Raw genomic sequence first — 22,500 nt, 5'->3', positions numbered from 1 at the left:
CTCCTTCTCTTTTCCCTCTACCGTTGTAGGGCTGTTCTGAGCTCTGTGTTGCAAGGTCCTAATGACCCCCAATTTGTGTTCCAGTGGGTGGTGAGAGTCAAAGAGTAGGTACTGGTCTGTGTGTGGGTTTCCGGTAGATCTCGATGCTCAGGCTTCTGTCTTGTCTAATGTGTACATCACAATCCAAAAAGGCTAGATTATTCCCACTGACGTCCTCCTGAGTGAAGTTGATGTTAATATCCACTGCATTGATGTGCTTGGAGAAGGCTTCCACCTCATGGGTTTTGGTTTTAACCCAGGTGTCATCCACATATCTGAACCAGTGGCTAGGAGCAACTCCTGAAAAAGTGGTCAAAGCTTTATGTTCCACTTCCTCCATGTAAAGATTGGCCACAATAGGGGATACCGGTGAGCCCATGGCGCATCCATGCTTCTGTCTGTAGAAACTTTCATTAAACTGGAAATAAGTGGTAGTCAGGCAGAGGTCAAGCAGGGTGCAAATCTGGTCCGTGGTGAGGTTCGTTCTATCCAGTTGACCCACACCAACAGGATGACTCAATGACACCTTAGATGAGCTTTTCATCCATGAGAGGATAAATACCTGATGCTCCCTACCAGTCAGACAGAACTGAAGAAGCCTTTCAGATGAGAGGTGAAACGTCTTCAAGAATCTTCAAGCAAGTCCAGTTGCTCTCTCTTACCACCCACAGTTTACCATGACCTGGATGACTGAGAATCTTCACAGACACTTATTTAAAATGCATTTGCTTGCCCTTTTTATGTTCTTTGGGAGATCAGTAACATCCATAATATTTGTATGACTTATTTTTAATTGACTAATAGCAGTATAAATGCACACCTTGTAGATGAAGTTTTAAATGGTCACTAATGTGTCACCAATGTATAATTAAATATAATTGTTTGCTGTATATTATCTCTAAAAAAAAAACAAACAGTACTGCATGTTGATGTTTCATTAAACTGTACACACTGTATTAAAACATTCCCCCCCTTTTTTTTTTTTTTTAGATCCGATGAGGTGGCTTTTGTGGTGTTCATACTTGATGAATATATTGCATTTTTTCCAGAGGACATCATTCAAACAGCATGCAATATTTTAAAGATTTTTTTGTTGCTCTTTTAAAAATGCATATGCATTTCTAACGTCTATCATACTTAAGTGTCCCTTTTTACAGGGAAATTGGTCTCAAACAGCTTACACACAGTGGATAAACATCAATTTTATGCCATAAGTAGATTGTATTATGGGAGTAAAGTTTAGAAATATCCTTTAGGATGTAAATATATTGGTTAGTTTTCAACCTTTTGCATTAATGCAGTGTCATGTCATAAATAAATGTACTTTTTTTTGGTATTTGCATCATTTTTGAACTTGCGTCATTTGTTCGTCCTCTAGTCAAGTCAGTTTTATTTGTATAGAGCTTTTAACAATAGATATTGTCACAAAACAGCTTTACAAAAAGAAACTAGATTTTAAACATATTCATTAATAAATATATCCCTAATGATCAAGCCTGAGGTGATTATGGTGAGAAACTCTGAAACAACAGTTCCTAAAGAGGAACCAGACTCGAAAGTAAACCCATGCTCATCTGGGTGATAACAGAGAGCATGACTATAAATAACTTGCTTCTATAACTGTATCTTGTACAGTCACAAAGTAGAACTGTGTAACCAGGAAAATCATTATAGTTTTAATATGAAATGTGTTGTTGAAGTTGGACTCTTGAGTGCAAAACTGTTCGTGACAGCTGCAGTCCTGAAGTTATGGTGACTGTAGTCCTAGATCATCATAGCAAAACTAAGTGTCTAGAGCCATCTTCTAGGTGTATCTTTAGACTGTACATATGGGACCATCCTCCACATGAGTGAAATAATGAGACTCCAACCAGATGTAGGGCATCAGGATCAATCAGGCAGGTCAGAAGAGCAGGAGTGGACAGTCACAAAGTAGAACTGTAGTTCCCTTAATTCAACCGATATTTTATAGTCGATCAAGGAGAATAGTTGTGTTAAAGCTGCACTACAGTCAAGCAAGGAGACAAAGGCCAGTAGTAGGTCACTTGTTACCAATGCTGTCTTGAGGTCTAGTGCTAACTGACATGTTTCATGGATGTTATTCCTATGTAGATATGAGCATAACTGCTGTGCATTTTTTTTTTTTAATAAATCTTGGAGATAAAAGGGAGGTTTGATATTGGCCTATAGTTGGACACCCTACTGGGGTCAAGGTCAGGTTTTTAAATCAGGGTCTCTGATAACTGCTAGTTTAAAGGATTTTGGTACATAGCCAGTGCTAAGGGAAGAATTGATTATTTTTTTAGAAGAGGTTCGATTGCTTCTGGTTTTATCTGTTTGAATAATCATGCAGGTAAGGGATCTAGTATACAAGTTGAAGATTTTAGTGAAATTGTTTTGGGTTCACTAAGAGAAGTAAAATATTTTAATTGCTTCTCTGATGTTTTATGTATAGGTTTACTTATCAAATTATGTCGCTTTAATAGTTTGAAGTTTTGCCATTGAAAATTAATGAAGTCACTACTAGATATTGAAGGTATGAATGTTTCTGTGGTGGTCCTATTCCTAGTTAATTTTCCTACTGTATACAAAAAATAATCCTAGATTTTTATTTGGGTAGTTCTTCGGTTAACGGAATTACATTCACAGCAAAATGTGGTAACTTTTTTTTAAGTTGCAGTACTCAAGATTTTTCTTTTAAGTGGTGCTACATTATCCAAAGTATAGAGGAATGTTATCTCTAAGCACTCACTTGCCTGATCAAGTTCTGTAAGTTATAATGATTCAAGATTCTAGGAACACGGGCTTTCGAGTGACGCAACAGAATAATGCTCAGGTGTTCATATCCTGATGATGCCACAGCTGTCTGTAAACTAATGCATACAGAAGTGGGTGGATTGTGCGTTCCTCTGTCATATACTGCCCCCTAACGTTGTATAAGCAGCAATTCAAAATAATGGATTCATCATGCATGGCAGCTGAAACTTAATCCCAGCAAAACTGTTCATCCCAGGTGATTCATTGCAGAGTTAAGGATCTTGATTTCTCCTTTACAACATCAGAAGGATTTGTCTGTTTCTATCCACACAGGCCACTTGTTCAGGCCCTTGTCATTTCGAAACTTGTTCCTGATAAGTCTGCCTCTGAGGGCCATTCAACCTCTGTAACTGATCCAGAATGCAGCTGTATGACTTGTTTTCAAACCTCCTCACTTCTCCCACACCATCCCATTGCTGTGCTCCCTTCACTGGCTTCCTGTAGCTGCTGCATCAGATTTAAAACACTGATGTTTGCCTAAAAAACAGACCATCACCCACTTCCCTCAAAGCACTTCTCACACCCCTTGCTGCACCGCACTCCCTGCGATCCTCTTGTACTGCTCAACTGGACACGTCATCTCTCAGGGTAAAGACCTGCATCAAGACTCTTCTCTGTTCTGGCAGCTTGGAACTGGAATGAACTTCCCCTAGATGTCTGAACAGCTGAGTCACTGACTGTCTTCAAGTGACGTCTGAAGACTTGCGTTCTCTTCTTAAATTAGCACTTTCATTAAAACAAAAATGAATCTTGTATTGTTTGTGTGATTTTTCTTACTATATCACCTCTCCAGCAGAGTTTTAGACTGAAGGTGGTGTTAGTCTGTGAGCTAGTGAATCAGGATGTATTTATCCATAAAGACTTCAGAGCACTGTATGTCGCTCTGGGTAAGGGCATCTGCCAAAAGCTGGAAATGTAAATGTGGTCAGCTGTCATCATGTGCTTGCTATTTAATGTGTTTTCATATAATGGCACATTACTGTATCAGTAATCCGAACCTGAATCCCACAAATAGTTCCTAAAGTTCAGAAAAGCCATTTACTATGATTGTATGTTTACAGCACTACAGAGCAAATGCTCAAACAGGAACTGCTTGTATAACAAGAAATACCTGGACTGCCATTTATGGGTAAAGGCTTTTGCCTTGAGGCTACCACTCCTCCAAAACCTGTTGTCGTGTTCCGAAGAACTTGCTGACATTCATTCTTTTTTTGTTGTTCTGCCTGTCTTTTTGTTGTGTATTTGCTCAGCGTCTTTTTCTTGTTTTAATTTTGAAGCAAGTTCTCTGCCTTAAAAGACGAAGGAAATCAAGGTGAACCCAGGGTAGAATGTGGCAAGACAGCGTGTCTCTGTTCTTGTCAGTTTTTGTGTTTGTGATGGGCCAGGGGCTGCAGACATCTTTCAGACCTCAGAACTGTACACTACAGTGCGTTTGTCAGGTAAGCTGTGTCTGAAATTATTTGGTAGGTTGTGTCACATGTTCAGGTCTTAGCTTTGAATGTAGCAGCGTCTATCAAAACATTTTTTTCCATATTTTCTGTACCTGTAATCCTCACAATCTGTCATGTGTTAGCAGCAGGGCTTTGAACCAGAATTTTTTTCCTATCGGTTCGTTCCGAACAGAAACGGAATTTTAACGTTTCCGGTTTTGGGTTCCACCATTAAATAGACATTCCCGAACCGGTTAGAACAAAAAAATTTCGTTCCCGGAACGGTTAATTACGTTCCCTGTCAGCTGTTTAACAAATGGCTATAAAATTATGTCTCTGTCTCATCCAGCTTAAGCCAAATGTAGGCTAATTATATTACAACCTTCATTAAATAAGACAAGAAATAATTCAAAACAATTATTTCAAATGTTGGCGATTTGGATTCTCAGTATGTCTTCCCATCTACACAAACAGAAAAAGTGCCAAAAATGAAAGATAATTCGTTTAGTGTGTTACCAAAGGCTAGTCAGGCCCTATAGAGGGCTACCGCATGACGTCACCGCGCCGCGAGATTTTGTTAGGCGCCATATTGGAAGACCAAGTACACATCTATGCAAGTACATACATACATAAAACAAACTACACCTGAAATGTAGCCAGGGCCAGTTCTCCCCTAATCTGGACCCGGGTGCAAACATCGCGCAACCCCCCCCCCCAAAAAAAAAAAAACACCAGTCTAAATCAGGACAACCATCACATAACTATGAACATTTTATATCAACTATTTTAACTAAATGGGCTATAATAAATAAGCCTGCAGGCAGCCACGGCGGGCTGCCTCAGAAAAGTAGCCATTTGTCCTACCTTAAAACTCGTTTTGCATTTTCTGCCTCCTTTTTTGTATTTTCGACCCTCCGTTTATTTTCTTTCCTTTTCTGAAAACCCGATTTGTGTCCAGACATTTTGTTCTGCTACCAACGAACTAACTCGTCAGGTCTCGGCTCTCGAGCCCGTGATGATTCCCGTGGGAAGGGCAACAACTGATACATTTTTACAAACAGCCAATAGGGAGGTTGCATCGTTCAGGCTCTTCTTTGCTCAGACACTCAGTAATGCACTTACTCACTTATTATCACGTGGAGACATGATAGTAGTCCACCTTCCTGCTCTCTCCATTCAATCAGCGAACGTCACACAGGAAGTGAACCCCAGCGGGTCATAGAAACTTGCGCAGGAGAAGAATGACTATTTATAGGCTACAGAAACCTTGAGGAACGAAATAAAAACCGGTATTAACCGGTTACCATTATTTTTAATAAGCGTTTCTGTTCCGGAACATAAAAAATAATAAAGTTTCTGGTTTCGTTTCTGTTCCATGTGAAATAGAAAAAGTTCCCGGTTTTCGTTCCTTGAACCGGTTCAAAGCCCTGGTTAGCAGACAAGGAGCAAATGCATCTTGTGTTTTCTTTATATAGGAAGAATTGGTGGCTTTTTCTAGAACATGAAGGGGGCATGCCTGATTAGTAATTTACATATTTGTAGGTTAATGTAATGTATTTGTCAAGTCAGTTTATTTGTATAGTGCTTTGAACAGATATTGTTGCAAAGCAACTTGACAGAAAAAAAGACTTTATACATGAGCTAATTTTATCCCTAATAAATGTATTTATCCCCAATGAGCAAGCCTGAGGTGACTGTGGCAAAGAAAATCTCCCTCCGATGGTATGAGGAAGAAACCTTGAGAGGTACCAGACTCAAAAGAGAACCCGTTCTCATCTGGGTAATAACAGAGGGTGTGATTTTTAAATAACTTGCTTCTATAACTGTCTCTTAGGCAGCTGGGCCATAGAAGGTTCACGCTGCACGCTGCATGCTGCACGCTACACGTTCACGTGAAGAACCGGACCCTGGGCCATTAAACTTCATGCTTGGATGTTCACGTGTTGCGTCTGTTCTACTTTGACCGAGTAACCAACAATATGGACTCTTCGGATGACGACGATTGCCTCATTCTGCTTTTACTGAGACAGAGGAAGAGAAAAAGGAACAGAATTTGGAGCCGAGAACACTTCCTTCTGAGAGAAACCCGTGGTGAATTTCACCGAACATTCTATAATCTGCTTGACAATCCCGATGAAGAACTATTTTTCAATTATACCATTCAATTATATTTTTTCTGAAGTTTTCCCCTGAAAGCATAGAGTTATCTCCCTAGACCCGTTCTGATTGGCTGGCGCGGCGGTGACCGCATGCATTGACTGGAATTTCCATCTTCACGCCTAGAAAAAAGTGTGCATGTTCATTTCTCGCTTCACGCGTGAAGTGTGCAGCGTGCAACGTGAACGCCGTTCTATGGCCCAGAGCAAGTCATGCTACGTTTGTCCACTTTTCTTTACACGCGTGTAGCGTGCAGCGTGAACCTTCTATGGCCCAGCTGCCTTAGGCAGCTGGGCCATAGAAGGTTCACGCTGCACGCTGCATACTACACGCTACACGCGTGTAAAGAAAAGTGGACAAACGTAGCATGACTTGCTCTGGGCCATAGAACGGCGTTCACGTTGCACGCTGCACACTTCACGCGTGAAGCGTGAAATGAACATGCACACTTTTTTCTAGGCGTGAAGATGGAAATTCCAGTCAATGCATGCGGTCACCGCCGCGCCAGCCAATCAGAACGGGTCTAGGGAGATAACTCTATGCTTTCAGGGGAAAACTTCAGAAAAAATATAATTGAATGGTATAATTGAAAAATAGTTCTTCATCGGGATTGTCAAGCAGATTATAGAATGTTCGGTGAAATTCACCACGGGCTTCTCTCAGAAGGAAGTGTTCTCGGCTCCAAATTCTGTTCCTTTTTCTCTTCCTCTGTCTCAGTAAAAGCAGAATGAGGCAATCGTCGTCATCCGAAGAGTCCATATTGTTGGTTATTGTTGTATTACTCGGTCAAAGTAGAACAGACGCAACACGTGAACATCCAAGCATGAAGTTTAATGGCCCAGGGTCCGGTTCTTCACGTGAACGTGTAGCGTGCAGCATGCAGCGTGAACCTTCTATGGCCCAGCAGCCTTATATAGTCACAAAATACAATTACACAGCCAGGAAATTCATTACAGTTTTAACATGAAGTCTAATTTTATTGAAATTGTCTCCATCAATGAACAGTTGATTTGAGGGCAAGACTGTTCATGACTACTGCAGTCCTAAAGTTATGATGGTGTTTGTAGTCCTAAACCATCATAGCAAAACTGTAGGTGTTTAGAGCCATCTTCTAGGCCTTAAGTGTATCTTTTGACTGTCCATATGGGGCCATCCTCCACAGGAGCAACATGATGCAGACGTAGGGCATCCGGCTGCATCAGACAGGTCCAAAGAGCAGAAGAGGTCAGCATCACTGGTGTCTCCGTATCGACATGTAACTTAACAGAGAGAAAGCACAGGTTGTTAGGTGACACCAGGCATACCTCATAGTTATTAAAAGTATACATTTTGCATCAAGTGCAAGCGGGACTCCAGCAAGACAGCATAACTGAAAAGGAGAGCCAGAAGGTAACACAGACATGAGGGAGTCCTGGGACATAAAGCAGCAGCCACTCCACGGTCAACAAACCGGAGTTTGTTGAACACGAGTGTGCAAGGGTGACAGCATCCATACATCCCAGTTTACCAAAGCACACTATGCCTGAGGACCCTCCAGATCTACTTGTTTACCTAATATAAAACTGTTAAGAAAAGGCTCGACTAAACATATATTTTCAGCCTAGACTTAAACATTGAGACTGTATCTGAAGTCATGAACATGATTTGGAAGGCTGTTCCATAACTGTGGGGCTTTGCCCCTGATGAAGCCTTCACTATATGAGGTACCAACAGATAGCCTGCACCTTTTTGATCTAAGTAGGTGTGGCAGGTCATAAAGGATCTGATGTTCATTCAAGTACTGTGGTGTGACACCATTTATTGCTTTAAAGGTCAATAGTAGTATTTTATAATCAGTGCAAAATTTGATTGAGAGCCAATAGTAGTATTTTATAATCAGTGCAAAATTTGATTGAGAGCCAAATTTGGCTCTCAATCAAATTTTGCACTGATTATAAAATACTACTATTGACCTTTAAAGCAATAAATGGTGTCACACCACAGTACTTGAACGAACATCAGATCCTTTGTGACCTGCCACACCTACTTAGATCAAAAAGGTGCAGGCTATCTGTTGGTACCTCATATAGTGAAGGCTTCATCAGGGGCAAAGCCCCACAGTTATGGAACAGCCTTCCAAATCATGTTCATGACTTCAGACACAGTCTCAATGTTTAAGTCTAGGCTGAAAATATATGTTTAGTCGAGCCTTTTCTTAATTTGATTGAGAGCCTTTTCAGCTGTAACCTACATTTGTCGTTTGTTTATTACTTTGATCAGGGGTCCCCAGGATGTGAATATTGCAGGATTAGTAAAGAGGATGTTGAAGCTACACTTGGCCTCACCTCTGCTGGTCTCTTTGCAGGTACCCGAAATGCACACTACATGTGGTCCTTATAGTGCACCTTACAGTTGCATTTTTCCTGCCATGCTGACTCTGTGCTTTGGGCCAGGGTGCATGCCATGGCTGTGTCATTCTTTTTTAGGTCAGCAGAGTCCTGAGGTCTGCCAGCACTATGTACATGCTCCGCAGAATGTCACCATTGAGTTTGTAGAGTGTCAAAACCCTAGATATGAGACGGTTGTTGTGTCTTGGAACCCTAGCCAATACGGTAATAAATAAAAGGCAGTGTATTTTTTTAATTAGCACTCTAATACATACAATTTAAAACATGTAAATATTCTAATTCTTTGTCTTCAAGTTATTAATCAAGCATTAATAATCAAGTACATTTCTATCATTTTTCAAACTATTTTTCTCTTCTTGAGTGTTTTTTGTCGATGTGCAGGTATTGCTTTCTTGCGTGGTTTCCTCGTTTCCCTCCAGGCTTTAACTGGCACTCAGGTCACATGCCAACTCTTCCTCCTTCAAAACAATTTGTCACTCTCTGCTGTGCATGCTCAAAGGGTACAATAATACCTACCTACTTTCAACCAAATTAATTGATAAAATGGATTTGACTAACTGTGTATGACAGTAAAATGATTTATATATAGTTGTGGTTAGAAGTTTACATACACTCATCATGGACATGAATGTCAGGGTAATTTTGGGCTGTTAATGATTTCCTTGAACTGTTCTTTTTCCAGGGTGGAATGAGCATACATCTTTAATGACTTCAAAGAAACAAGAATTGAGTGCACAAGTTAGAATTTATTTTGGATTTTCTCTAGCCCACACAGGGTCAAAATTATACATACGTTCACTTAAATCTGTTAATAAGTGGTGCTGAAGGTTCTACAACGTCTTTTAACTTGCCAAGGCCTATTAACTTCTCATTAGTGATCATGATTGACTACAACTGGTAGTTTCTCTTTGCCAGCATAAAAAGGATTTGTTTGACACATTGGATTGACCAATACTCAGAACCATGGGAAAGTCTAAGGAACTCAGTGAAGATCTAAGAAGGAGAATTGTAGATTTACACAAGTTGGGAAGGTCTCTTGGAGCAGTTTCTAAACAACTGCAGATTCCAAGATCATCAGTTCAAACAATTTGTACGCAAGTACAAGTTATCTGGATATGTCACCACTTTGGCAAGGTCTGGAAGAAGACCTAAACTGTCACCTTCAGATGAGAGGAAATTGGTTAGGATGTTCAGGAGCAACCCAGGAACCGCCAAGGCTCAAGCCTGCCATGAACTGGAAACTGCTGGAGCACCAGCATCACTGTCCACAGTGAAGTGAGGTTTACATCGTCATGGACTGAGAGGGTGCCGACCAAGAAAGAAGCCCCTGCTCCAAAATCGACACCTTCAAGCTTAACTGAAATTTGCAGCTGCCCACATGGACAAGCTAAATGCCTTCTGGAGAAAAAATTTATGGTCAGATGAGACAAAGATTGAGCTATTTGGCCACAATGACGAGGTATGTTTGGAGGAAGTAAAGGTGAGGCTTTCAAACCTAAGAACACTGTACCAACTATCAAGCATGGTGGTGCATCATGCTCTGGGGCTGTTTTGCTCAAAGTATTGCACAAAGTGGATGGAATAATGAATTTGGAGATAGTCCTCCTTTTTCTTCAACTTCACCTCAGATCAACAGCTGGACAGTTGAAACTTGGACACAATCGGGTGTTCCAACAGTACAATAATCCCAAATGCACATCAAAACTGGTTTTGGAATGGATAAAGCAGGCTAACGTTAAGCTTCTGGAATGGCCTTCCCAAAACCCTGACCTCAACCCTATTGAAAATGTGTGGACTACTCCTTAAAATCCAGGTCCATGCTAGGAAACCAACCAATTTAAAAGAACTTTACCAATTCTGCCACGAAGAATGGTCAAATATCCAGCCAGAATTATGCCAGAAGCTTGTTGATGGTTACCCAAAACATCCGGTCAAGGTGCAACTTGCTAAAGGACATTTAACCAAGTATTAATGGGGGTGTATTTGAGCCTGTATGTATAATTTTGACCCTGTGTGGATTAGAGAAAATCCAAAATAAATTCAGACTTGTGCACTCAATTCTTGTTTTTTGAAGTTATTAAAGATGTATGTTGTACAATATGGGCGGCACGGTGGTATAGTGGTTAGCGCTGTCGCCTCACAGCAAGAAGGTCTGGGTTCGAGCCCCATGGCCGGCGAGGGCCTTTCTGTGCGGAGTTTGCATGTTCTCCCCGTGTCCGTGCGGGTTTCCTCCGGGTGCTCCGGTTTCCCCCACAGTCCAAAGACATGCAGGTTAGGTTAATTGGTGACTCTAAATTGACCGTAGGTGTGAATGTGAGTGTGAATGGTTGTCTGTGTCAGCCCTGTGATGACCTGGCAACTTGTCCAGGGTGTACCCCGCCTTTCGCCCATAGTCAGCTGGGATAGGCTCCAGCTTGCCTGTGACCCTGTAGAAGGATAAAGCGGCTAGAGATAATGAGATGAGATGTAGAATCATTTCACCCTGGAAAAAGAACAGTTCAAGGAAATCACTGTTTCAGTCAGGTACCACCCAAACTGATAACATCATCAGCTTTTCGTTGGCTCATCGGACATGAGGTACGCCACCATACTTGCCGGAGCAGTTGGGGGTTAGGTGCCTTGCTCAAGGGCACTTCAGCCAGTCCTGCTGGTCCAGGGAATCAAACCAATGACCTTTTGGTCCCAAAGCTGCTTCTCTAACCATTAGGCCATAGCTTTCCTTCCAAGGAAATCATTAACATCTCAAAATTACCATGACATTCATGCCCATGATGAGTGTATGTAAACTTCTAACCACAACTGTATACTTTATAAGTGTTGTTTATATGTAACATTTTTCATAACTCCTTTGTGTCTATCACTTTTTGTGCAGGTGTATTACTCTGATCCTTTCACAGATCTCTCGCTGGGTATGCAGTATGCTGTGACTGTGATGGCTCTTCCAGTTCCTGAGCTCTGGGACAAATTTTATCATACCAAATCATTTGTCACACGCTGTAAGTATTCTTGCACCTTGCAGTAGATTTACTGTCTATTTATACACTAGCTTCTTCATTCAAGTTGATCTGTATTAATAATTAAATAAATACAAAAAACACAATGGGCAACTACAACCCCGATTCCAAAAAAGTTGGGACGAAGTACAAATTGTAAATAAAAACGGAATACAATGATGCAGAAGTTTCAAAATTCCATATTTTATTCAGAATAGAACATAGATGACATATCAAATGTTTAAACTGAGAAAATGTATCATTTAAAGAGAAAAATTAGGTGATTTTAAATTTCATGACAACAATACATCTCAAAAAAGTTGGGACAAGGCCATGTTTACCACTGTGAGACATCCCCTTTTCTCTTTACAACAGTCTGTAAACGTCTGGGGACTGAGGAGACAAGTTGCTCAAGTTTAGGGATAGGAATGTTAACCCATTCTTGTCTAATGTAGGATTCTAGTTGCTCAACTGTCTTAGTTTTTTTTTTGTCATATCTTCCGTTTTATGATGCACCAAATGTTTTCTATGGGTGAAAGATCTGGACTGCAGGCTGGCCAGTTCAGTACTCGGACCCTTCTTCTACGCAGCCATGATGCTGTAATTGATGCAGTATGTGGTTTGGCATTGTCATGTTGGAAAATGCAAGGTCTTCCCTGAAAGAGACGTCATCTGGATGGGAGCATATGTTGCTCTAGAACCTGGATATACCTTTCAGCATTGATTGTGTCTTTCCAGATGTGTAAGCTGCTAATGCCACACGCACTAATGCAACCCCATACCATCAGAGATGCAGGCTTCTGAACTGAGCGTTGATAACAACTTGGGTCGTCCTTCTCCTCTTTAGTCCGAATGACACGGCGTCCCTGATTTCCATAAAGAACTTCAAATTTTGATTCATCTGACCACAGAACAGTTTTCCACTTTGCCACAGTCCATTTTAAATGAGCCTTGGCCCAGAGAAGACGTCTGCACTTCTGGATCATGTTTAGATATGGCTTCTTCTTTGAACTATAGAGTTTTAGCTGGCAACTGTGGATGGCACGGTGGATTGTGTTCACAGATAATGTTCTCTGGAAATATTCCTGAGCCCATTTTGTGATTTCCAATACAGAAGCATGCCTGTATGTGATGCAGTGCCGTCTAAGGGCCCGAAGATCATGGGCACTTTTTCCGGCCTTGACCCTTACGCACAGAGATTCTTCCAGATTCTCTGAATCTTTTGATGATATTATTCACTGTATATGATGATATGTTCAAACTCTTTGCATTTTTACACTGTCGAACTCCTTTCTGATATTGCTCCACTATTTGTCGGCGCAGAATTAGGGGGATTGGTGATCCTCTTCCCATCTTTACTTCTGAGAGCCGCTGCCACTCCAAGATGCTCTTTTTATACCCAGTCATGTTAATGACCTATTGCCAATTGACCTAATGAGTTGCAATTTGGTCCTCCAGCTGTTCCTTTTTTGTACCTTTAACTTTTCCAGCCTCTTATTGCCCTGTCCCAACTTTTTTGAGATGTGTTGCTGTCATGAAATTTCAAATGAGCCAATATTTGGCATGAAATTTCAAAATGTCTCACTTTCGACATATGTTGTCTATGTTCTATTGTGAATACAATATCAGTTTTTGAGATTTGTAAATTATTGCATTCCGTTTTTATTTACAATTTGTACTTTGTCCCAACTTTTTTGGAATCGGGGTTGTATTAGTTCTAACTACAAGTAATTAAATTACAAGCATATTTAACTACAAGTAATATATGTTTTTTTGCCACTTATAAAAACAAAATCTAGTACTATAATAATAATTTCAATTTATATTGCGCCTTTCACAAACCCAAGGACGCTTTACACAGGAGTTACCAAAAAAAAAGCCACACTAAGAAGAGTAGTGTGAGGTAAAGAGAAAAGTTTTCACGTTAGCTTTGAAGGAAGAGAGAGTGGAACAGTCATGAAGCGATTGTGGTAACGAGTTCCAAAGTTTAGGAGCAGCAACACTGAATGATCTGCCACCCATAGATGCCAGTTTAAAACGTGGAACAGTCAGAAGTCCATAGACAGAAGATCTGAGGGAGCGAGAGGGACAGTACAAATGAATTACTGTAGCTCACAGAGATAGGAAGGGGCGAAACCATGAAGAGCTTTATAGGTTAAAAGCAAAATTTTGTATTTGATCCGAGAAATAACTGGTAACCAATGCAGTTGCTGTAAAACAGGAGTAATGTGAGCAGTGCGCTTGGTGAGTGTGAGGACTCTAGCTGCTGAGTTTTGGATGTACTGCAGGCGATTGAGCAATGTGGCAGGGAGACCATAAAAGAGAGAATTGCTATAGTCAAGACGAGAAAAAATAAACGCATTGACCAACATTTTGGCATCAGTTTCCAAGAGAAAAGGGTGGAGACGTGCAATATTGCGGAGGTGAAAGAAAGCGTTCTTAGTAATTAGTTTAAGATAGGGTTCAAACGTAAGGGTGGAGTCCAAGAGAACTCCAAGGTTTTTTATAACTTGGGAAGGACTAATAGACACACCATCAACATCAATAGTAAAACTGGAGAAGTTCAGAACCTGTCTTTTGGTACCTACTAATCGAACCTCTGTCTTGCTAGCATTAAGTTTAAGGCAGTTCTTATGCAACCATTGCTTAAGGTCAGTGATGCAAGTCCTTAGCAGCTGAACAGAGGCTATGGAAGGTGTGATAGTGATGTAGATTTGAATGTCATCAGATAACAATGAAAGTTAAGGCCATGGTTATGAATAATCTGGCCTATAATAATATAGTATTGGCTAGAATAAATAAATTGCTCAACTTTGGTCCACCTCTCAACAGCATGTCCTGAGAAAAATGGCTTGGAGCACTGCAGAGCAGGTAATCAAGTGCATCATTTGTTATATTTTACAACAATACAATATTTTTTTTATAATTTAGATTTACAATTCAGAAGTCAGTGCTTCTTGTTTTTTTGTGTATTTTTGCTTTTTGTTAAACATTTTTTATTTTTAGAAAAGTCTAATGCATACTGAATGTAGAGTTAAATGAGCATTGTGGGTTTTTTTTTTTCTTAAAAAGACTGGTATCCCAGATATATTGAAGTCAGCCAGGACAACAAGGATATTGTTGTGACTTTTAACTTGGCACCTAAGAAGTTGGGGATCAATCGCTATTTTTCATCATGCTCTGGAGGCGGCTCAAGCAGCTTTGAAATTATTCAACCAGTAATTATTTTAATGCCATATCTTCTCATTCACTCTTGAGCACATGGCAAAAATGTAAACAAACGTAATCTTATTTTGTAATTAAATGAAAAAACAAACAAAAAAACCCAAACCAAATTGATTTACTATATTTAACTGGCAGTAGCCTATTTATTCTATAATTTTATTCAAACAGTAAATAAATGTATACAGCTGCTCTACTTTAATGCAAAGTAATGGATTTTTTATGGTTTATCTCTTAGGACTTCAGTACAAACAGCACTCATCATACATACCGTTTGCTCAACCTACACTTAGAAACTAACTACACCTGTGAGGTGAGTCGTAAGCAAAGTCAGAGTCACACTTGGAATATTGATCTCCTAAAGCAGGGGTTCCCAAACTTTTCCATGCCAAGGCCCCCCAAACAGCATTAGCTTCTGGCCGGGGACCCCTTTGCAAACCCACAGACAATGCTACAAAATATGTAAAGAAACATCAACTTTTAGAATGTTTTCTCTTACTTTTATTCAATATTCAATAATTGTTACATTTGTTTAGCATAAGAATATTATTAACTAACATGTTTTCAACACAAATATTTTCGCACTGAACAATAAACTGTATAACCTCCTGTAGTACCTGATTCAACTCGTTATCCATCCTTTTTGCGACCAGTGCCTCGCGATGGAGCATGCAGTGTGTAGCCACTACATGCGGGGCCTTCTGCTTAATGAGAGCGGTCACTCCACTGATCTTCCCGGTCATTGCTGCGGCTCCGTCCGAACACCCCCCCACACAACGGGTCCAGTCCAATCTGTTAGACTCGATGTAATCATCCAAAACTTGAAAAATGTCTTTCCCAGTAGTTCTTCTTTCAAGTGCTTTACAAAATAGTATTTCCTCCACAAATCTTTCCTGTGAAATAAATCTGATGTACACAAGCAGTTGGGCCTCATTGGATAAATCTGTGCTCTCATCCAGCTGAAGTGCGAAGTATTCACTGGCTCTCACCTGCTCCAACAGCTGAGCAGATACGTCTTGAGCCATGTCACCAATCCGTCGGCTCACGGTGTTATCAGAGAGTGGGACAGCATCGATTTTTTTTTTTGGCAGCATCCTCACCAAGCAATTCTCGGACAATGTCTTTGGTGGCTGGTAAAATCAAATCTTCTCCAATTGAGTGAGGTTTTTTAGCACGAGCAATGTGGTACGAGGCTAAAAATGATGCCTTCAGGGCCCGCTTGGGGACAGTAGCTTGCTGGGTGAATGCAGCAGATTGCCTGACCAAATGCTTTTCTTTGCGTCTGAAGAAATCTACTGTTTTTTCGGCATCTGTCGGATGTTTTTGTACCAAGTGATGCTGAAGTTTCGAAGGTTTTAAGCACTCGTTTGACAGGGTCTCCAGACAGAGGATGCATTTCGGGCAATCATGGCCATTTTTCTGTAAGGCTGTAAAGCCATACTTAATGCATGCTGCCTCAAATTTTCGGATTTTAGTTGGCCAGGACTTCTTAGTTTTTTTCGCAGCAGTGTCCTCCACAGCAGGGCTGTTGGTTTGTTCCTTCAGTCTCTTCTTCAAAAACCTGTCCATTTTGCGCTAGCAGTACGCTAGCTTGAGGAGCAAAGCAGCTTGATAAATGGTGCAAACCACAACGTCACAGGCAATCGGAGAGATGAGCATGGCAAACAATGTTTCGATATGATGTATTATTATTAATAATTATATTTTATAATAATGATTAAAAAACTGTGATGACCTGGCGACTTGTCCAGGGTGTACCCCGCCCGTAGTCAGCTGGGATAGGCTCCAGCTTGCCTGCGACCCTGTAGAAGGATAAAGCGGCTAGAGATAATGAGATGAGATGAAACTAATTGCAATATATTTAATAATTATTATTTTTAAAAAGTATATATTTTTTTCGCAATTTTTTTTATCATCGTCCCTCCAACTTTGAGGCCCCCTAGTGCTCCCTGGCGGCCCCCACTTTGAAAACCACTGCCTTAGAATATATTAGAGCTCCTTTGTAATCCTAGTAGCAAGAAAAAAAATTGGAAAGCTTTACCAGAGGAATCCTTTTTGTCCCTTACCTTAATTTTATAATAGTAATGTGTTGTATCTTTAATGAAAAGATTATAACATGAAAATTATTTTTGTTTAGATTGCAGCAGACATTGCCGATGCCGTTAGGAAAACTTTCTTTGTTCAATTACAGCATAATGTAAAAGGTAAACTTTTTCTTTGTATATACTGGCCACTTTAATAGGAACACCTGTACCAAAACTGGATGATCTTTTTCTGTCACTCTGTCCTTTTCCAGTCTGCATACTGTATGTTCAATGTCTGTGCTTGTTGTAGCCTCAGATTTGTGTTCTTGGCTGACAGCAGTGAACTCTGTTTTCTTAGAATCGCAGGAGATCAGCCGTTTCTGAAATACTCAACCCAGCACCAACAATCATGTAATAGTCAAAGTCACTGATCACCTCATTTAGGTTGTTTGGATGCCAATTGAAGTTCTTGCCATTCTGCATGATTAGTTACTGTGCTCCTGCCCTATGATTTGGATAATTGTGTAAATAAGCAGATGTACATTACATTACAGGTGTTTAGCAGAACACGCTTACCCAGAGCAACATACAACAAATACCCTGACATACCTACAGCAGTAGGCAGCCCAGGAACCTGTTAGGGGTTAGGTGTCTTGCTCAAGGCCACTTCAGCCATTCCTGCTGGTCCAGGGAATCAAACCAGTGACCTTTTGGTTCCAAAGCTACTTCTCTAACTTTTCAGCCATGGCTTCCCCTAACGTATCACTATTCCTAATAAAGTGGCCAGTGAGCATGTTGTTGCTGAAATTGTTGTAATGGTACAATATTCACTTTTATGTGGTGTTCATCAATTCACATTACAATTTAGCCTTGGTCCAATACAAGAAGTAAAAAATTTCTGTAATGCTGATACCATGTTTCCTGCTTTTTACTCCCCAGAACCTTTATCATCCTTACACAAGGAGGGTCTCTCATTAGCAATACTGTTCCCTGTGGGTATCTTACTAGCAGCCTTCTTAGCTATCTATGCTATTTACTGGCAGAAAAAACAGCAGAAAAAAGCAGCAAACACTGAGATATCAGGTGACCACATTTTTTTTTTATTACATTTAAAATTAAATCAAATTATATATACACACAGTTCCTCAAATGTACTCAATTATTTTCTTCTCAGACATGACTGAATATTATGATGAATATACACATCAGTTTTTACCAACAGCCAACAGGACCAAACCCCCTCGACTCCTGATTTGCTATTCAAGCTGTGATGGTTCTGCCCATGTAAGGGTTGTCTTACAGTTGGCAACGTTTGTACAAAAGCATATGGCTGCGGAGGTAAAAACAGTGTTAATCCAGTTAAATATTGTATAACTTTTGAAACATATTAAGAAGTAATGTTATGAGTGTGTTTTCTTGTGTGTATGTACTGTATATATTCATAAAAGTGATGCTAAATTACCCAACAGGTAAATTTGGATCTGTGGGATGCCTTAAGTATGACAGAAGAGGGAGATTTTGGGTGGTATTGCAGGAAGATAAAAGAAAGTGACTTTGTGCTCGTCGTCTGCTCAAAGGGTCTCAACCAGAGAGAAGTAGCAGCAGTGGACCAACAGGCAAATTCCTCTCTAGCCATTATAGCGATGATTGGAGAAGAAATATTTCGTGCGAAATCTCTTGGTCAGGACCTCTCCAAGTACATGACTGCCATTTTTGAGTATTCAAAGAAGTCAGACATCCCCACCATGTTAACTTTGGCCTCTCACTATAGTCTTCCAAAGGACTTGCCTCTGCTCTTCTCCCATCTCCATGGAGTTGCTTTGCAGAAGCCTGGAGCTTACCTACTGATAGAAAACATCTCGGAGAATGGCTACTCTAAGCTGCCAGCTGGTGCAGCATTACTGTTAGCTATTCAAGATGCAAGGATACTGATTGCTGGTTTGTAGCCATCTGGCAAGAGAACTGAAGAGCTAGACATAAAGTAACTAGAGATAAGGGGATGCAAGACACAAATCCAATTTGTTCAACTTGTAGGTTTTTCCACTGAAATCAACCAAGGAAGTTCTATGCTTGTACCTTAAAGATTATGCAGTCACTGCCGAGACACACACTTCATGTTTGACAAACTGTGGCAGACAAATGATGCCAAAATGCCAGACAGATGATGGTTATAAATGGTTATAGAGATTAATACCTTCTGAGGCTTCTTTTAAGTTAACTGATGCTCTCATTATATCACAGTAATACTGATTTTTTCACTAACAATCCAGGAGACTCTGTTTTCACACAAGGGCTTTTTACATCTCAGATGTACTCTTATCCAGACAAGCTGAACAAATTAACTGCTTGCATCATCAAAGGCCGATCTGTTGATCCCGATGAGCTGAAGTCAATACTTGGCTGGCCCAGTCTACAGGCATGCCACGAATATCTCAAATGTGTGCTTGTTTACAAGTCTTTCCATCAAGGTGCCATACCATGGAAAGATTTGTAAACGATGGTTTACAAATCGGCATGGTGGTGTTAACACTGTTGCCTCACAGCAAGAAGGTTCTGGGTTCGAGCCCACACAGAAAGGCCCCCGTCGGCCGCTGGAGCTTGCATGTTTTCCCCGTGTCTACGTGGGTTTCCTTCGGGTGCTCCGGTTTCCCTCACAGTTCAAAGACATGCAGTTAGGTTAACATGGGTGGCCTTGGGCTGAAGTGCCCTTGAGCAAGGTACCTAACCCTAGCTGCTCCCAGGGCGCTGTAGTATGGCTGCCCACTGCTCTGGGTGTGTGTGTGTGTGTGCTCACTTGTGTGTGCATGTGCTCACTGCTTCAGATGGGTTAAATGCAGAGGATGAAGTTCACTGTGCTTGAGTGTGCATGTGACAAATAAAGGCTGCTTCTTCTTCATCATACCTTCTCTCAGAATTTAAGCATGCACATCAAATTCATACCTATAATACCAGGAGTCATGATCTGCTGTGCATACCTCTTTGTAAAACCACTAAATACCAGGGTAGTTTTGGATGCAAATGGCACGCAAGCTTTAAATTTAAATTTATTTTTTTTAAATAACTTAAAACATTACTGCTTAAGATGGCATTTTAATTTAATCTCAAACTCCCATACCTCCTGTATATTTAATATTGCCTTGCAATATTAAAAAATATACAGGAGCTATGGGAGTTTGAGATTACTGCTTAAGATGGCATTTTAATTTAATGTTTTAAGCTATTTTGATACTGTAGTTCGTTTCCTTTAAGAATGAATTAGGCTTGCTCGTCCAAGCATTTTCTTTTCTTGTTATACTTGCATTCATTGTTATCAGGGCTCCATTTAAACTCACAATGCTAAACTGTATAAATATTGATTTAATTTAAAAAATGTGTAACTGTAATTCCTGCAAATCTCCCTTACTAGCACATCACAAAAGTGTTGTTCTAGATTCAGAGCCTGTGACTGGGAAAGCAATTGATCAGTACTGAACTCCGTGACATGGTCATTAATCCAGTTTGGGACAGTTTTTGCTTTCTGATATGGTGCTTTATCATGCTGCAATTAGCCAGTGGTGGTGATGAAAGGATGGATAGTATCAGCAACAATTCGCAAATAGGCTATGAAATTCAACTGATGACTCATTTGTGTTAAGAAAATATTCCCCCCACGATTACATCATCTCCATAAAGCATGAGCCATTGACCCAAGGCATGGTAGGTCATGCCAATAGTGCCAAATTCTGACCTGACCAAATGTGTGCCTCAGCAACAATTGTTCAGACCAAGCTATGTTTTGCCAGTCTTCAGCTATAAGTTTTGGTGAGCCTGTGCCCACTGCAGCCTTTGGTTGACAAAAGTTGAACCCAACATAGTCTTTAGCTGTTATAGGTCATCCACCCCAAGGTTTGTATTAAATCAATAATAATAATAATAATAATAATTAGTTAAGCTTGTATAGCGCCTTTAACAATTGATTAACCCAAGGCCACTTTACAATTAGGAGGAAAAAACTGATTGAGAACAGTGTAGTTTCTGTAGGGAAACGTCTGGATGCCCAAGTTGAAGTTGGCAATCCCCTCACTCTGGCATTAGAGTCCTCACAGCGGGGTGAATGGGTGATGACTTAGCAGCATAATCGTAGAGCCAAAGCTACTGCTGAGGCTCGCCCCACAGCACCACCACTCCTCTCTGCTTCATGTCTCGAACAGGTTTGCTCTCCTCAGTGAAGCACCTGCTGAGAAACCTGAAAGAACTCTATCTATCTATCTTATAGAACTCACATGCTATAAGACAGGAGACTATCTTATAGCACGTGAAATTAGCTAGGGCTTTAGGGACACCAGCAGCATAGGTTTTCAAAGTTAGTTATTCATAGAGGAGCTAATGATCTACGCCTTCGTCAGTCTGAAATTACTGAGTATCTTTGTAGAGGTGTTTTAAATTGGTGAAGACGATGTCCAATGCTGTAGTATGCTCTAGCCCCATCCCAATGCGGCGTGGTGATGTAGCTTACAGCAGGTTAGGGTTGCTGAACTACTGGTTGTCCAGGTGGTGTTCTGAAAATGTGGGCTTTATAGATAATTGGAGTAGTTTTGAGGGCAAGGCTGGCCTGTTAGGGCAGGACGGTATCCATCCCACTTGGGAAGGTGCTGCTCTCATTTCTTGTAGCATAGCTCATCATCTCGGAACTAGTTAACTTGTGACGATCCAGAGCCAAGGCCAGGGAGCAGATGTAAACAAAACTATCTGCTAGCTGCACAGAGTCGTCACTCAGATTCCACTATATCAAGACTGTCTGTTCCCCGAGCGATACAAAAAAGTAGAAATATTCAGTTTGTTCTAGTAATCTAATTAATATAAAATTAGATCAAACTGACTGCACAGCCACTGCCAGCACCTTTGATCTGAAAATAGGACTATTAAATATTAGATAGCTTGTGTCTAAAGTGCTAATCATTAATAAACTTATTACTGATCAGGAGTTTAATGTACTGTGTTTAACAGAAACATGGATTAAACCAAATGAGTATGTAACATTTTAAATGAAGCTAGTCGTCCTGGATACACTTGTACACCAGCCTCGTCAAACTGGCAGAGGAGGCGGCGTTGTGGTTATTTATAATGATTATCAAGGCATGACACAAAAACCTGGACATAAATTCAATATGGTTGAAGTTCTCCATACTAACGTATGTAGCCATAAAAATAAGTCTACCCAGTCAGTTCCATTATTTACAGGCCCCCAGGGCCAATTTGTGAATTTCATCTCAGACCTGGTTATTTCCTTTGACAAAGCCTAAGTTGTTGGAGACTTTAATATTCACTTTGATACCTCTGAAAACAGTGTTTGTCCCCATTCTATTTTCAGTAGGGATTAATCAGAATGTCATAGGACCTACTCATAAATGGTGGGCACACTCTTGATCCAATACGAACATTTGGGTTAAAT

At 40.5% G+C, this 22,500-nt stretch overlaps 3 protein-coding genes across 6 annotated transcripts in view; 2 read left to right on the top strand and 1 right to left on the bottom strand.

Moving 5' to 3' along the window:
* Positions 1-1,381, top strand: part of fam50a (family with sequence similarity 50 member A) — a 50,668-nt gene extending 49,287 nt beyond the window's left edge. The window contains exon 13 of the mRNA XM_060937316.1: positions 1,030-1,381. Within this exon, the coding sequence (XP_060793299.1) occupies positions 1,030-1,038 (9 nt within the window). The 3' untranslated portion in view covers positions 1,039-1,381. The remainder of the gene's footprint in view (positions 1-1,029) is intronic.
* A 2,635-nt stretch (positions 1,382-4,016) lies between these two features.
* Positions 4,017-19,970, top strand: si:ch211-207e14.4 (interleukin-17 receptor D). 4 transcript variants are annotated; one of them, XM_060937309.1, is made up of 13 exons: positions 4,017-4,295; positions 5,971-6,066; positions 8,703-8,787; positions 8,909-9,034; positions 9,212-9,330; positions 11,703-11,826; positions 14,656-14,694; positions 14,896-15,041; positions 15,284-15,358; positions 17,183-17,249; positions 18,009-18,152; positions 18,244-18,407; positions 18,539-19,970. In XM_060937309.1, exons 1-13 carry the CDS (start codon positions 4,185-4,187, stop codon positions 19,013-19,015), a joined length of 1,773 nt encoding a protein of 590 aa, XP_060793292.1. In that variant the 5' UTR covers positions 4,017-4,184; the 3' UTR covers positions 19,016-19,970. The 4 variants fall into 4 exon arrangements, with proteins under 4 accessions (XP_060793292.1, XP_060793291.1, XP_060793293.1 ...); XM_060937308.1 differs by having other exon boundaries at positions 8,876-9,034; XM_060937310.1 differs by lacking the exon at positions 5,971-6,066 and having other exon boundaries at positions 8,876-9,034.
* The window catches only part of plpbp (pyridoxal phosphate binding protein), a 98,469-nt gene continuing 83,403 nt past the window's right edge, over positions 7,435-22,500 (bottom strand). The window contains exon 9 of the transcript XR_009656056.1: positions 7,435-7,702. The gene's annotated coding sequence lies outside the window, so the exon portion shown is untranslated. The remainder of the gene's footprint in view (positions 7,703-22,500) is intronic.

Source organism: Neoarius graeffei, chromosome 13 (genome assembly GCF_027579695.1).
Source record: "Neoarius graeffei isolate fNeoGra1 chromosome 13, fNeoGra1.pri, whole genome shotgun sequence".
NCBI classification, from domain to species: Eukaryota; Metazoa; Chordata; class Actinopteri; order Siluriformes; family Ariidae; genus Neoarius; species Neoarius graeffei.
Note: the sequence above shows the minus strand (reverse complement) of the source record. Positions and strands in the feature narration are given on the sequence as shown.